This window comes from Accipiter gentilis, chromosome Z (genome assembly GCF_929443795.1).
Source record: "Accipiter gentilis chromosome Z, bAccGen1.1, whole genome shotgun sequence".
NCBI classification, from domain to species: Eukaryota; Metazoa; Chordata; class Aves; order Accipitriformes; family Accipitridae; genus Astur; species Astur gentilis.
This window is the reverse complement of record NC_064919.1, coordinates 76,502,761-76,520,191: the sequence shown is the minus strand read 5'-3', so window position 1 is coordinate 76,520,191 and position 17,431 is coordinate 76,502,761. Positions and strand designations below refer to the sequence as shown.

The 17,431-nt window shown below is 40.9% G+C and overlaps 1 protein-coding gene across 1 annotated transcript in view; it reads right to left on the bottom strand.

The window, feature by feature from the left end:
- The window catches only part of ADAMTS12 (ADAM metallopeptidase with thrombospondin type 1 motif 12), a 175,590-nt gene that overhangs the window by 64,423 nt on the left and 93,736 nt on the right, over positions 1-17,431 (bottom strand). Inside the window, exons 7-12 of the mRNA XM_049796008.1 lie at positions 16,910-17,059; positions 14,217-14,360; positions 13,377-13,521; positions 9,147-9,239; positions 8,771-8,916; positions 7,769-7,938 (exon numbers count right to left, since the gene is read on the bottom strand). Of these exons, the coding sequence (XP_049651965.1) occupies positions 7,769-7,938; positions 8,771-8,916; positions 9,147-9,239; positions 13,377-13,521; positions 14,217-14,360; positions 16,910-17,059 (848 nt within the window). The remainder of the gene's footprint in view (positions 1-7,768; positions 7,939-8,770; positions 8,917-9,146; positions 9,240-13,376; positions 13,522-14,216; positions 14,361-16,909; positions 17,060-17,431) is intronic.

The window sequence follows — 17,431 nt, the reverse complement described above, 5'->3', positions numbered from 1 at the left end:
CTTGGTCTCTGAGGGATGCACAGTATAAATCTTCTACATCCTGGCTGATGAATGTCTTTCTCCCTCTTCCTCCTTTGTTGACCTGGGTTGTGTCATACAAAGAACCGTGTTTAAAATCAGAGGAATTTCTAGTAATGAAATTCAAACTTCTGGTAATGCAAAGAAACTAAGTATTTTCCTACAAAAGAGTTTATTCTTTTGAAGGGGGAAATTCGCTCTCATTGCTGTGGTTTGTACAGCACCAACGTATACACAATACCATGCAGTGCACAAAAGTGACAGCAGCTCCTGCCCCCAAAGTGCTTGCAGCTTAAGGACTCAATCATGCACAGCCTGAGCTTTAAAACTATGAATCCCATTCACCTAAACAGGATCTCTGCAGAACTGGGATCCAAAAAACCAAAGAAAAGGATACTAAATGAAATCCAAAACCTTAATGAGGAGTTTTGTGTTTTCCCTCTTGTCAGTAGAGCTAAAATGGCATCTTAGCCCTGACAACAATGTTGTGCTTGTGGCTTCTCAAAGATGCCTTGGGGAAGGGCAATAGAGTGATTAGAGGCAGAGGACACACATGGACCAAGGTTATAAAACTGGTGGAATTCAAGGTGATGCAAATCATGTTCAATATTATCAACAGAGACGAGGCTACAAAAGAGTCTCAGGCAAGAACGTAAGTTTGTAATCCTCATCAGCCCTCAAGCCCTTCTGTGAAAATTGCCAGTCATGACTTCCATCAGTTGTTCTGGTAAGAGCTGTCATGATAAGTGATACAAGGAATTTCACTTCTATCTGCAGAAATCTTTTTCTGGCTATGTGGCTAACTTGATTACTTTAGTGCTCTAAGTTTTGTTCCACCTTGCTTACCTTCTCAATGCACCATTTTTTAAACACATATAGCACAATACCCTTATGAAAAGGAGAATCCCAGAATCCCAGCTAGTGTCTTACCTGCTCAGAATCTATCTTGACAGACACAGACTTTGCAGAAAGTCATTTCAGCTTTTACATTGTTTGTAATGAAATAAGTAGAGCAGCAGTTTGCTGTCTGTACCTCCTCCCTAGTTGTGTGTAACAAGCAAGATGGTATCCAATTTCACTTCAGAAATCCCTGAGCAAGAAAAAGCAGGCAGTGCTGACTGCTGACATATTCCTGACATAACCATGATGCTTTAAGTATATAACTCAGAAAAAGTTTGTAGAGAAAGATAACTCCCTTACTAAGACAAAATAAAAAGTAAAATAAATAACAAGCAAACTTTCAGACTTGCAATAGCTCATGAATCAAAGAAGGGCTTTCCAGGCATGAAAGCTTTTCTGGTTTTCCTAATTGTAGTAACCAATGTAAAATTAGATCCTACTTGTACCCACAAATTTTGTATTGCTTTTCTTCCTATCAGTTTTCTAGTGAGCCCCACTGGAAATGAGAAGCTATTGCTCCCTCCCTACAAACTCAATCCTATCCAATATTTATACTCCTGCCATCATTCTTCAAGTTGTTTTGCTATTTCATCTGCAAAGAAGGCTGGTTAGGGCACCACTGAGGAAATTATCCTAGCACTGTTATTAGCCATTCATTTTCTAAAATTATTTACTTATCTATCATTATTTTTTACAGCTGAGCTCAGGAACCTGACAAAAGATCAGGGCTCCATTATTCTAGGACTGTAAACAAACTGTACCAGAATCAGCCACTGTCCTCAAAAAGTCTAACATTTTAAACACGAAACAGAGACTGATGTAGAAGTACTTTCATCTCCGATTTTCAGTTGGGGAACTGACACACAGGGAAAATAAATACGTTTCCAAAAACAATGGAAGAACTTGAAAGCAAAGACTGGCATTGAATTCAGATTTTCTAAATCTTATTCCAGTCCTGAAAATCTAAAAAGACTAAACTGCGATCGGTATAAGCACTAGGGTTGCTCAGAAGGAACTCAATAAAGCAGCTGGTTTAGTTTCAGTTACTTCAGCAAATTTGATTAATTCATAATGAGACTTTAACAAAAAGGCCATCATCTTAGTAACTTTTAGGCCAAAATATACAGAAATTCTTGCAGTCCAGCATATGCATGAACTACTAGATCCAATCTGTGAACACTCAATAATGACCATGTTTACACAATCCTTGTTCAGAAAGAGCACACTGAATTTCCATTTAAACAGAGCTGATTTCTGCCTGCGTAAAGTCTATAGGATTCTACTCATCCTTCCACACCAAAATAGGATCAAAGCCACTTAGACTGCTCCTTCTCAGATTGTATTTATATCTACAATGATAATATTAACTCCTTAAACCCTATAGGTAACCTGTTCTAAAGTTTAACCACCCATATAGCAATGAAGATTTCTTAACATGCAACCTGAAGTTCCCTCATGCTGTTTTGGCTGTTTCTGCTTGTCCTGCCTTTCATGGACATGAAGAACTGTCAGATCCATCTCTCTCTGTGGATTCCGTACTGCTTGAGTGGATGGGATGGGACGCTGCAGTATGATGTACAGTGACAGAAAACTTGAAGCCAAATCCAAGTTCTAAAGCAGAAGAGCTACATTCAAACTAAGCTGATAAGACCATGGGGTCCTGCTTTTCAAATTCAGTTAAAAAGAGCACAGAAGAGCTTGGATGTCGACCGCTTCTACTGGACCCAAGCACAAGACTGCATGGAGCCATGCAGTCTTGTTAGCCTGTTATCTCTATTAGCTCAGGGATATGCATGCTAAATACTCTTAGAAAGTCTCTTCAGGTAGTTGGCATTTAACTCGCTCCATCTTCTCTTTTCTAGAGCAAAACTTGCTTTTCTCAACTTTTCCCATAAACTATGTTTTTCAAATCATTTGACTTCCATGTTGCTCTCCTGTAAACCTCCTGCAGTGTGGCTTCATCTTTCTGGCAATGCATTGCTCCTAGCTGGACTTAAGATTTTAGCTGAGGTGCCACCAACACTCAACAGCCTAGAAAAATTACAACCTGTTTTTTATCTGTAGTGCCTATATCCTGCACCAAGATTATGGTGCTGGTTTGACTAGAGACAAGATCAATCCTCTAATACATAGAAGAAACGCAGGTGTAATGGAATCCCAAGCCACAGAGCGCCCATAAGTGCCCAGTGGCTTATTTGTAATCAGAATGGGACTGAGGAAGCAAGCCAGGAAAGCTGAGTAAAAATCCTAAAATTCAGGCATGTGATTTTTTCCCCCTATGTACATTATGACGAAGTTCAGATTCACCAAGTGTAAACAGAACAACATTAAGATAACTAGAAAGGAACATACTCCCTTCCCATTTAAATTTGTTTCCCTTGCAGCTGACTCCCATGAGTTCACATACAGGAAGGATCCAGCTTAACCTGAATGAGAAGGATGTGATTAATGTGTCTGCCAGCAGAAGATAAGGCTTCAATATTTTTTCCTACTTCACAAGGAAGAAAAGAGGTGGTCCTCTTCTCTTCAAACCCTCACCTCTATGAGAACTCAGAATTGGCTGAGGATATCCAAAACAAAGAAAGTTAGAAAAGACAATTACCAAACATGGACAAAACAGAAAAAAAAAGCTGAGGTGAAGCTGCTTTATTACTTTAACCAAGCTTGGAACTCCAAAAGAAAGTTTAGTTTCAAAGCTGTGGCAGCAGAAACATATCTCATGCTGTTAGCTCAGCCCCTGTGACTGTATCAATACAGATCTTACTTGATACACAGACATATTTTGGAAGAAATATATAATTTAAAACACTTCAGCAACGTAACCCCTATCTGCCAGTACATGAGATGATCCAGCCACTGACTGAGAAAAGAAAGGTATTTATATGATTCAGTGTAGGACTCATATTTACTACATAGAAGTTAAGCCCTGAGAAGCCATCAGATTCAGATAAATGTAACTTGTCAAATGGTGTGAAAGAAATAAATGTGGGGTCAGCCTGATGGCAAGAGAAGTAGATTAGCACCAAAGTCTGACTAAAGTGTCAAAGTCGGGGCCTAGCTCATGAGAATAGTTCAGAAAATATCCTGGTCAGAGCTGCTGGATACTTTAGCTACCCTTGAACTTGGATGTCCCCTTCATTTTAAGACTCCCAGGGACACTCAGGTGCTCCAGCTTGAGCACATGGGTTTCCATGCTCTGGGGCAAATCCACAATAGGACTACACAAGTTCCTCAACAGGCCCAAACTCAATTAAAACAGAAGGGAAAATCTGAATTGGAACCTTAAATATAGTTAGCCTAGGTAATAGTGAGATGTCATTCACTGCTTTTCTGCCAGGTTGCTTGTCAAAGCTGCTTGTTGCATCTCACCTTATATTAAATCATAAGCTATTCAAAGAAGTCTTTGTCACTCATTACAACTGGTTTATGTAAGCTATGAAATTAAAGACAGGAGAGACAATTGTGACCATCAAGATCAATTTACTGTTTTTCCAGCAGGATGAAGGAACGCAGAAAGTCTAAAATGTCACAAAGTGTTTAGTTCAGGGTTTAATCTCCTTAACTAGATGCTTCCACACAAAAACTGTTACATGCACTCAGGGCTTGGGAAAGCTTCATGATATTTTCTTTTCCCCTTATAACCCACGTGCAGCATGAGAGGATTTAAAATGCCTGATAATAAAACACAAGCTGTATTGGGTTTGTGTGGCAAGGGTTTGGTAGCAGGGGTGTTACAGGGGTGACTTCTGTGAGAAGCTGCTGGAAGCTTCCCCTGTGACCAACAGAGCCAATGCCAGCCGGCTCCAAGATGGACCCACCACCGGCCAAGGCCGAGCCCATCAGGGAGGGCGGTAGTGCCTCTGGGATAATGTATTTAAGAAGGGGAAAAAATTACTGCACAACTGCAGCCAGAAGAGACGACTGAGAATGTGTGAGAGAAACAGCCCTGCAGACCCCAAAGTCAGTGCAGAAGGAGGGGGAGGAGATGCTCCAGGCGCCAGAGCAGAGATTCCCCTGCAACCTGTGGCGAAGACCACGGTGAGGCAGGCTGTCCCCTGCAGTCCAGGGAGGTCCACGGTGGAGCAGATATCCACCTGCAGTCTGGGGAGGACACCACGGTGGAGCAGGTGGGTGCCCGAAGGAGGCTGTGGCCCTGTGGGAACCCCGCACTGGAGCAGGCTCCTGGCAGGAACTGCAGATCCATGGCAAGAGGGGCCCACAGTAGAGCAGGTTTTCTGACAGGACTTGTGACCCCACAGGGGACCCATGCTGGAGCAGTGTGCTCCTGAAGGACTGCATGCCGTGGAAGGGACCCACGCTGGAGCAGGGGAAGAGTGATGAGTCCTCCCCCTGAGGACGAAGGAGTGGCAGGGACAGTGTGTGATGAACTGACCCGAAACCTCCATTCCCCATCCCCCTCCGCTGCTTGGGGGAGGAGGTAGAGAAATCAGGAGTGAAGTTGAGCCCGGGAAGAAGGGACAGGTTGGGGGAAGGTGTTTTAAGGTTTGATTTTTATTTCTCATTATCCTACTCTGATTTGATTGGTAATAAATTAATTTTCCCCAAGTTGAGTCTGTTTTGCCTGCGACAGTAATTGGTGAGTGATCTCTCCCTGCCCTTACCTCGACCCATGAGCTTTTCGTTATATTTCTCTCCCCTGTCCAGCTGGGGAGGGAGAGTGATAGAGCAGCTTTGGTGGGCACCTGGTGTGTGGCCAGGGTCAACCCACCACACAGCAAGCTAAAGTAGTAACAGAGTGCTGTGAAAAGTCTTTGAAATTGGATTGCACCAGTTAAGTGGAAAAGTAAGGGAAGCTGGTGCACACTGACAAAGGTTAGTGTACATAATGGTGGATGTGGTGATTAAGTCTCCAGAGCCCTGAAACATCAGCTCTTTTTTGTGTGTGGTTTACATGTGGCTGTTGGTTTGCTTTTGTTTAAAGTCATGGTTTGTCTAGGACAAACACTCACAAGAAAGGCTCAGACTGCTCCATCTCACAGAGAGAGCACTGTTTCATGACCCTATTTGAAGTTATTTTGCTCAGGACACCTTTAGCAACTGAATGGAAAGTGAAAGAAAATTTGAAACTGAGATGAGAGGAAAACTCTCAGATGTACTTCAGTGCAGTAGGTAACGCTGGCTGGACAAAACTGGAAGCAGTGTGCCCATGATAGCCACACACCCTGAATCATACAATGATGATGCCAGATGAAGGATCAGAACAGGATTTGGCCAACCACCTGCTTAGATTAGTGTTTCCAGGAGAGCCGGCCTATCTGAGGAAGCGACGATTTTTGTAAGTTAAGAGTTTAGCAGCAAGAAAACACTTCAAGTGCTGTTAATGGAATGTAAGAAAGAAGTTGCAAACATCAAGGACATCACAGATCACGGGAGAGATATGTAACTCTAGACTGAAATTCTGGCTGCTGAGAAAACAGGTGAAAACAGTCAAAAAGCTTTTTAAGCCACAGAAAAAATATATCCTTGGCATTTGAAGGATTTTGTAAAAGGTCACTGAAACCCAGGATGCTCCAGATGAAATATATCAGGCTCAGCAATGCAGCACTTAAAGATAAGTGGTTTGTCTTTAAAGCTCCAATCAGCTCTATTTGAAATATGGCATGGACACACCATAGGCCTGCCTTCCAGTGTGCAGGAGCATTTGATTCATGATTCTTAATTCCTTTTAAAAGCAGACCTTCTGCAACAAATGAACATGCAGAACTACCAGTTCTGTAGCTCTGCCCTAGAGCAGAGAACAGAACCAAGGCTGTACCTTGCAGTAGTACATGTGAGTAACAGAGAGAACTGGAATCCTGACTCCAGTGACAGTTGACTGTAGAAAACAGTTTATGAGTTTGGCTTTGGACTAAGCCTTAGCCTGTTAGCATTTAGCATGGTTTGTTTTACTGGGAGTCCTTCTGAAAAAGTCTTTTTCTGTCAACCATATGTTCTTTCATCAGAAATTTTCCTGGAAGTCTGTCTGCTCCAGGTTCATCTTCAATGGTGTATTTGTTAGAAAAAATTGAAACAGTAGCTGAAATTTAGGAAACCTATTCAGAACTGCCAGTAACTGTGAAAATGCAATGAACATGCTGAAAAATAAAACTGGCAAATGAAAATGAAAGTTCAATCTTGAGCTTCATTTCTCTGGTTTATTTTTTCATTAAAAATTTGCTAGCTTCTACTGGATAATCTACATCTTACGTTTATGCATACACCGAGAATTAAACTGCATGGTAATAACTATAACCCCTGTAATTAGTAACTAGCTGTTACAAAGCAAGTTATAAGGTAGAGGCTTCAGTTCTGTCTCTACAATACAAGGCAGTACAAAACCGAACCTGCTAAGGTAGTACTTCTTCAGTGTGGTGCCAGGTACACTTACCATGCAGATCTGAGTCTGGAAGTAGTAAAGCCATGTTTGTGCAGCAGAAGAGCTCTGCTTATTGGGTGCAGCGATGCCTGCAGGCCCAAACATGCAGCTCTACACTATACTACTGTACTTCTTGTTCTGCAGTTGACACTGCAAAAGATGGTTTAGGTCAATCCCATACAATTAGTATAGACAAGACTTCAACAGCTTTTCTGTGTGCAATATCTTTCCAGGAACTGGGCTAGTTACACTCACAGCCATTAACACCAGAGCTCTGAAGAAACATCTATGTGTAGAGGAGAACCACTGCCTTTGTGTATACACAAAAGGCACGCCTACATATGGAGGCACACCAGATTTTTATCTCTAATTAAAGACTTGTAACTCAGTGACTTCTTGCCCTCATAGAGGTTTCTCATAGGTCTGTAAATTTGACTTTTTACACAAGATCTTAAAAAATTTGTAGCTTTGTACCTGTGTTATAAACAGGAACCCAGTGGTAAAATTCGTTCTGGTAGGGAACTGTATCAAATTCACTGCACTGCATCTGACGAAAGGTTGGCAAGCCTTTGCGGCAGGGGCTAATGTTACACATCCGATAGCGTTTCCTCTCTCCAGTGCAGTAGTCTCCTCCAAATTGTGGTCTAGAAAAGGAACATTTAGATTGTGACATGAGATTCTGTGTAAAAAATAGTTTTAAAAGAGCAATGTCTTTCAGGTTGCAATGGGATAACAAGGTGAATCTGAATCCTTGACAGGGTAGAGATACCATTCACATGTTCAAGTACCCAAACATGCCAGTATGGAGCACAGAGTTCTAGACAAACTCTGTATCCCAAAAAAGTGCTTTGTGCATTGCCTGGCTGAGCTCACAACAAATTACCTTATTAAATGAAATCCCCCAAAATACCATATTTTCCAGAATGCTTGATGGTTCTTCCAGAAAAGCCAAGTGATTTCTGCTGTTAGGCACTCTCTTAGTGATTTCTGAAAATGAGATGTAGGGTCTTCATGAGCTCAGATATGTATTAGAAAATCCTGCCTTTCATGTTCTATACCTATGAACTCATGTGTCTGAAGCTCAAACAAAGCTGATGACTAGAACAAGACATGAAAGGTGAGTCTTTGATTTCCCTCAGGAACAGATTGCCAGCGACTGTTTTCACCTGGCAGGTGTGGCAGTATTATTAAAGCAACATTTCTATTTTTTCTGTAAAGCCTGAATGCTAAATAACAGGATTTTTTCATTTTGTGTAGAAATAAGCTGCATGGAGGGCAAGGATTAAAGAATGAGATGATTCTAAAAGGTGAGCCAACTGAATTTCACACAGGTATGCTTAACTGGGAAGGAGGGGTGTTCAGTGTCTGTCTTGCTGTGGCACCTGCTGATAACAGTCTCATATAAAAGTTTCCAATGTCATAAGTACATCAAGGGTCTTGAATAAAAGGTAAGAAAAGATTGTGCACTCAGCTTACTCTGGGTTATCGCATGGTCTCTCTGCGCTCTGAACTCCTGCCCCACATGTCCTTGTGCAATGGGACCAGGATGACCAAACGCCCCATCCGCCATGGATTGCTTCAGGAGTCTTGCCTACTGTAATGCACTCACCAGAGAAGCACCACTGAAGAGAGAAGAGAAAGGACAAACAGCTTAAGATCACCATCGCTGGAAAATGTTATTGTGAATTGTTTGTTATTTCAGTCCCCGAATGTCAAAAACTTAAGTGGAAGTGCAAATGGAGACATCACAGGATACCCCTCTTTCACGCTGAACAATGACAGAGCTACTTATGGTTCCTCTGCTGCCCTTTTGCAGGCAGCGCAGCTTCCAGGCAGCATGGCTCACAGTCACCTTGTTTTCTCCACATCGAGTTCCATCTGCAGCTGCATCCAGTTTGGAGCGGCAGGAGCCTTTCACTGAGCACCAGAGTGTTTGGCAAAGGTTCTGGAAAAGAAAGGAAACTGCAGCAGTCTGAAGCAGAGCTGAACTTCTACAGCTAAGATTTTCAAAAGCCTCCCACAGTTTTGTACATCCATTTACAAAGCCTTATAAGGGCTGTATTTCCAAAGGCAGATGTTCAGGGTTTTCCACAAAGTTAGCACCCACCAAGGGTCCAAATTTAGGAACTCTTTCTTGGTGTACAAGGAGGGACTATCTGACAAATACAAAATGGTGAATACTTTCTGTCAAGTGAATTACTTGAACTACATGCATTCAAATATTCTCCTCATTGGCTGCTCAGCTCACAGCTACACACCAGAAAAATGGCTTTATGAAGTTTGAGCACTACTGATTATAGTGAAGGTGAACGGAGATTGTACTATTTGCATTTTATGAGTACTAATGAATACAGTGTTCAATTTTGCATTGCTGTCTGTCTGAAAACATACAGTGAAATCAAAGAAGGTTAGAGAAGCCAGCCAGGTAAGTAAAAACAACGTCATGTCTCCAACTATAACAGCCAAGTTAATATTCATGGAGGTCCCAAAACTGGATGAGAAAAAAAGAGATCAAAACACAGGTCTCTTAAAACATCAGCCAAGCAGATGGCAAAGGGTATGATCTAAAAGAAGCAGTCCAGGCTAGCTATCAGAGAAAAAAGCCTAGTGGGCTGCATAGAGTAAGGGCCCTGGTTGGTGAATGCATGCATACTAAGTTACTCAGAAACTGGTGCCATCTTAATGTAGTACCTTGCCAGTAAAGCACAGCATTTCAGCTGCTGCTCCACATGCAGGGGTCAACTCCAGAGAAGGGACAAAAACTCCTGAGAGCTGACAAAGTTAGCAGGGCAAGAAACACTACAGACACCTTATAACAAGTCTTCTTCACTCAAGTCTTCACTCAATCAGAACTATGCTCTAGAGAGTGAGGACAGACATCAAGGGCTATCCCCCCCTCCTCAGTTCACATGCACACCAGCATCTCCTTTGGTTGATATCCAGGAGCCCTTCATGCTTGGGAACTCCGGAATGAGCAGGGCTTTGTGTGGAAGACCACTTCCCAGTTGGGGAAACCAGGGTTGTCAGAGAGACTGTGCACTCCCAACTGGAACAGCAGAAGCAAAAGCCCAGGGGCTCTGGGCCAGGTCTTGGCTGAGGCTGTTTGAAACACAGAGTTCAGCACTGAGAGAGGGAACAGAGCTGGCAGCATCTACCTGTGAAGCAGGGATAGCTGTAAGTGTCATCAGAGAAAGGAGTCAATAAGAAGGATCTCACTAGCAACATCCACTGGGATTCTCAGAGCAAGCAACATGCCACGTTTGGGAGCCAACACAGAAACTGGGCACTTGCAAAAATCCAGACCCAATGAGCTAGCAGCAACGTTTGGCCGAGTGTGAAATGCAAAACTTGGCTGCTGGTTTCTGACCTGCTTCTATTTAAAATAGCTAAGCTTGGGCACAGTCTGTTTTGAGAAAGTTGCCTTTTATTTACTTTCTGCATTGTGTGTTCACCTTGGTTGTCATCTAGAACACCAGAAGGAAAGTTGATAGTACAGAACACCTCAGAGCAGCCCAAATCTCCAGCTGGAATACAATGTCTGGGACATTGCATCTCGGCTCATTTAGCTGCTTTTTGGCAATGTATACAAGTCAAAGGTTGTTTTGCAGTTCCCTATTGATAGTTCAAGAGCAGCATTACTTAGCACCTCTTTGTTAAGCAGAGCTTAACAGGTTCTCAAGGCAGAGCTACGCAAGTGTTCTGGCTGATGAATTTCCTTTCATTATGAAATTCATCACTTATTTTAAATCTTGTATAAAGAATATGTTCTGTGGTTTTTAGAGTATAAAGTGCACTCCTGCACTGTGTTTCAGACACCAGAGAAAGGCATAGGAACCGAACACAGCTTTCCACTGATGGTTACATTTTTATGAAGTGCACTCATAGATTTCAAAGTCAAGAGCTCACAGAGGAAATTCTTTAGCTTTGCAAGAATTTTTCCATATTGATCTCCATGTAGCAGAACTTTTTTCCATCTTTAAAAATTCTGGAATAACAACAGTAAATGAAAAAGCACTGTTTACTGTGTGCTTTTGGAGGCAACAGCCAGAAATTCATGACATTACCATGGACTCACTGCAAGACAAGTGATTTTTATAAGCAGCAATACAGTATACACTTTCCACCCGATCTATAAGATCAGAGTTTGTGCCTTAAAGAAAACTTGAGTCCAAAAAAACCTAGTTTCACTTAAGTCAGTGAAAGTTTAGAGATAAAGAGAGGGCAATAAGATACGGATTCTGAGCTCCTACACCCTGTCCTATAGGAAACTATGGATCTACCTACCACTTGGAAAATTCCTGCCCCTATTCTGTATTTTGCTTTTCTTTTCCTTATTAGAGGTATAGTATTTACGTACTTCACAAGATGCTTAGAGGACTTACTACCTAAATGGTTTGTGGAAGCCACGATCTGAATTATAAACCTCAGTCTTTGCTAACTGTAATCACTGAACCCTGGGACATCTTCAGCTAAGTACAGATTCTTCTCTCAAAAAGAATCTGTGGATTGAATTCAGTCAGATGCTGAAAGTTACAGAACAAATGTAGCCTGGTCAGTGTTAAGTAAAGAGTGGAAAGGCAAAGAACAGACAGACCTCTTAGACAAAATGACTACACTGATCATGCAACATGCCAGGCAGACTATACTATTCACAATTCCTTTCCTTGCCAGTTCAGCTACATGTAAAACACAGCCCTTCCACTAAAATGCAAAATGAGATTATACCAATTAATCTTCTGACATGTGTCTAGCTGTAAAATTGGTTAATCAGGAGATGTCGAATGTAAAAGGCCTACTAGCTTCAAACCCAAGGAGAGGTAGAATGAACCAATACTGCAAAACTACCTTTAATTTTCTGTCTGTACCAACAGACAAATTATGATAACTGAGGAAACTGGAACAGCAGGTAATGAAAGCAATCTTTCAATACCTGCTTCAGATTCAGTAGTTGCCGTTCAACACTGGTAATTATGTTATCTATTAAGGCTGAGAAGATAAATCAGAAATAATCTCCCTAATACAAAGGTAGATGAGGATACATGTAATTATCTGAATGGAATAAACAGTCAACATCAGCAGTCCCCAATCCACAGCTGTGCACAACACCTTGCCTAAAAAACACTCCAGCACTGCTGATAGGCATGATGCCACTTCTGCCACAGCCCTGTTTAACAAGGGGAGCAAGCTGGATGCTGTCTGCAATGTTTGCTGCATATTGCTGCCCAAAACACCGCAAAAATTAGCGATCACTTAGCTAGACTAACACTTGAAGCTACTGTTGCTGAACTGTTCTATGTAGAAAAATGCTGTACAGAGTCAAATAGCCCTGAACATGCTAGGTACAGTTAAAATACCATACCACTGCACCTTAGCTAATACAACCTGTTAGTCCGCAGTGGCTCCTAGCTCTTGCAGAGAGTTGTGCTGCTATGACTATACTGCTCCCTTGCATCTTCATACAACACTGTTTTGCTGTGCTGTGAGACAAACCCCAGGGTACTTTGTAAATTACATATTTCCACATATTTCCCATATTTTATGGGAAAATAAAGATTCTTCAGGGTACATAGACTGAAATTTCCTTTAATTAGGTAGACCATTGAGAGTGTGAAAAATCAGGACATAGGGGAAGAGAGCACAATCCTGGTTTCTTCTGAAAACTCTTCCTGGAACTGAAGATTTGTTCACAGAATCAATTTGGTCAGTTGAAAGCTACAAGCTTGAAGTATCTTGATTTTTAAAATGGGATTTAAGCTGCATTGATAATTTACCTAAGATCAGTATTATAAGTTTAAAGCCCAATTGACTCTACTGTTGAAGGACAGGCATGTAACAATAGATATGGGGCCAGATCCAGTAAAGGTCTTGCAAAATACAAGGCAAACAGTGTAACAACTCACTTACAGAATCTGCAGAGTGACATTGAAAGTGTTAGGCAATGCCTTCGCTACACATCTGTCCTATGAGACTTGGAACATGCTGCATTTGTAGTTAGCAACTGAGGTTCACTGACTGCACTTCCACATCGTTCAAGAAGGTTAAGTTCTTATTAAGAGAATGAAGAAAAACATACAGCACTTACATCCACATCTTCACAGAAAGTAGCATTGGAACCATACTGAAGCTGGCACTGGTGATGCACATCATAAATCACTCCAGGAGCAATGATTGGGGACTTTAAAACTTTTTTTTGGGGGATATCATCTAGACAGAATCCCCACCCACGGCTAAAAGACAAAAATTGCATATTAAAAAAAACCAACCCACAATCACACTTTTTTGACACTTCTATATAGACTTTCAATATCTAATTCTTAATGGTAATTTTTTATATGGCCTTTGGAAATAGTATTTTCAGATTCCAGCTAAGATACGCTGAAGTGCTGCAAACAAAAAGCACTCCACCTGGTTAGGGAGGGTCACAAAGGCAAAATATAGTTTATTGAAGTGGAAATATTATGAGGTCATTATGGTTTGCAGTGTGGCTTCAGAGCACACCAAAGCCTCTGCTTAAAGTTATACCATACTGCTGCTCTTAAAAAGAACATAATGAATTTGAACAAGTCATTGAAGTCAAGCATATGTTATTGTGGGCAAGGGCAACATTTATGACATTCCATCAAAGTCCTTGATGGAAACGCTTCTTTCTTCCTGATAACTGCAAAAAGCTGCAGGCTGCACCAAACCTGAGCTGATATGACAAGACTTGAGTTCACTTCCAGAAAGCAAGAATATAATGAAGCTTTTCCCAAATACTAAGTAAGCAATAAGCTTGGGGTACACCCTCCATGGAAATTAACTCAAGCACACTACAAAAACCTACACCTAGTAACGTACTAATACAGGATTTACTTTAAACTCCACAAATGTCTAATACACAGTTGTACTCATTTCAGAGAAATACTACAACCTGATCACTCACTCTAGGAAACGTGTGATGTATTCCTTGCTGCACTGTGACCAGGTGAGCGGAGTAGGATCATACTGCAGCTGTCGGGACATAATATATGGGCGCTTTCCAATGGGCTCACAGTCATTCTCTTTTCCATCATGCTGGATACCAAAACTGGAGATAAAAACCAACACCTAATAATTCCAGCTGATTGGTTGTACCACAACATCTATCTATGGGTTCCACACTGTGCTTAGAAAGACACCAAGGTTGCTTCTTCCTCTGCTGGGCTGTAGATACCTTTTGCTAAAAAGCCATATAGAAGATCTGACCCAAAGCCTACAAAAAAATCTACACTGCAACAGGCTTTCAAACATGTCTGTTACGTACAGTAATACTGACCAGCACAAAATAAAGAACAGGCTGTAAGAGCTATATGCAGGGGTATTTTTAAGGGAGTCAAAACACTATTGCACAGTTGACCTGGGAGTCACAGTTTAAAACTCAGTTATGTTAAAGCTGCTAAAGCAAACAGCTTCCTAGCTCTTGGATCCCAGATTTGTACCAGTTTAACAAAGATCAGGCTTTGTTACACTCTGTCTTACACTATCTTATAATCACGTCTCTATCACTTGTTTCTTTTTAAATCTCTTTTGAGACAGAGATAGTTTTCCAAATTACTGAACATTCCGTGAACTAGCCTACAACCTCCAGTCTTTCTTCCTATTTAGCTTTCTCAAACTGTGCCTTACAAACAGACCTCCATGGCAGGTCTTTCCAACATGGTTCTCTCCAGCTTCTCTGACTTAAGGCATTTCTTTGTTCAACAACTTGTAAAAGTCATAAACATTAAAAACTTTGGGTGAGATTCAGCTGATTAAACACACATGCCTCCACGTCATCTCATCGTGAAGTAGGTTATCTGAAATAATAAAATACAAGGATATTGACATATGAAGATGTTGACACCTACACTGTTAACATTTGAAGTTGTGTAAGCCCTTGTACGAAAAAGCAGTGAAAACTGACTCAGGTTGCGATTCAGTCACGGATCAAAAAGAGTTCAAACCACTTAAGACTTTGTTTCTGGAAAATATAATTGTACCATGACTCAAATGTTCCAAAAGCAGGGCACTATTTCAGTCTGAATCAAATTCAGTAATGGCTCTGAGGTATAAAAGCACGTGTGTCCCCTTAGTGACGGGCTCCTTTCCATGAATAGGGTCTGCTGACACAGGAGATGGTGAACATCTAGAGAGACAGTATGGGAAAGTATTGACTTTTGGCATCCAAGGAACACATGCACGGCTTTCTTCTCATTTTTTGTTCACCTGTTCTTACAGATTTTTCTTGTTCATGTTTGAACTTTTTAACATATGTACTCTAACGTGGCTTGAGGGAAGGATGGTTTCACGTTCACAACAAGTCCTACAGTATTCAATTTTCTTTGTGGAGACAATTTTTGGAGGCAAGGCCCTGCACCACTCCTGCAAAGGCAAGTATAGCTGTACTCTCACAGCATTCAAAGGACAGTGAGTTACCAGTCACCCAAGCTAGACCTGGAGAAGGTCACACACTGCTCTAAGGAGAATAAGTGTCTTCAGATAACTAGTGTTAATGAAAAAAGCTCCCCATCAGCAAGAGGTTGTGGGAACCAAGTAACTAAACCCAAAGCACCCAGATCCAATTGTAATGATTTCTGCATTATTTACTTACACTATTTCCTTTCTGGCTATTGAGAGGTTGAATAAAGAAAGGCCAATTAATGGGTGACAGGATCAATACTTGAGTAATCTTTGTATGAGATTATTATTACTATATCCCATCAGGAAATACAGACTTCATCCTGACTGGTGGTTGGGTGCAGAATGAAAGTAATGTGATTGTAGATACAGCAGTGATCATGTCACCTAGCCAAGCAACATGGTCCAGCTGAAAAGTGCAGGCTTTGTAGCCAAACCAGAATATCCATGAGATAGGCCTTTACCCTGGGGAGAACATCTCAGTATCAAAACAGATCCAAAAATTAGAATTTTTTCAGGTGAGTTTAACAAACCAACTAACCAGCCAAAACTTCCTTTGAAATTAGAAATACTGAGAAATCTAATTTCAAGCAAAAATACCCAATCATAAAAAAAGTTTAGCCATGTCCCAAACTAAATGCCCAGGAACTTCAGCTGACTTGACTTAAGTGTATCCACAATAGCAATATTAATATACAGAAGATACTGGTTGTTAAGAAATACCCAAAAGTGTCTTTATTTGTTCATCAGAAAGGAGAAAAAAGATTTGATATTTCTGTGAAGTTTGACTGCTTGAATCAAAACTGGTTTCTAGCTAATCTGCAATATTGAAATACCTTGATGTAACGAAACAGGTATGTTGTATGTAAATGATTTGGATTGATTCGGAGATCATGTAAAGTAATTGCATAGTAATTCACTACCCGTTTGGAAAATTTAGCACGATTAAGTGATGCTTCTTTGTAGCTTAATTATTTCATCCTGATATACTGCTCTAGCAGACTCTGTTAAATGGGGCAGACTGAATAGCTGTAAATAAAAACAAAAGTCAAAGGCTTAAGAATCTCCTTCTTATTCCTTTGCTTAGAAAAAACAAACACGGTTTTAATAATAGAGACATTATCTCAATCCTTGTTTTGTTTCTGTCTGGCAAATAATAAATTCAACTCAGCTAGGTTCTCCCTTCACTTTCAACCATACCTGTGTCCAAGTTCATGAGCAATAGTGAAAGCCAATGGAAGGCCAGAATCTTCATTGATGTTACAGCTTCTGTGAGGTTGACACATGCCTGACAGATGAGACAAACCTAAGGTTTCACATGGACGATTCATGCCAGCACAAATGTCCTTTCTAGAATCACAAAAGAGACGTGCCATTAAAAGAGCTTAAAACCAACTGTAGAGTGTCACTTACAATGGGTGTTAAGTCTCCACCTTATAATGTATCACTGCTAATTTGCATTTTAAGCAAAGCGTAGGGTTAACATTTTTACAAACATACACGCAACAACAACATGCATTTGTTCTGCTACTGTAATACTATACTGCTAGAATTTGTAGCCAATATTTATGCTGCTGTAGTGCCTAATACGTATGTTTACTATCAACTCACTTAAGAAAAAGTTTTACAACCTCCACCTCTGACAGTGTTTTGAGGTACAGTTTATTAAACTCACCATAACTCATTTTCATTCAAGTGAACTGTTTGAAGCCTGTTTATTTG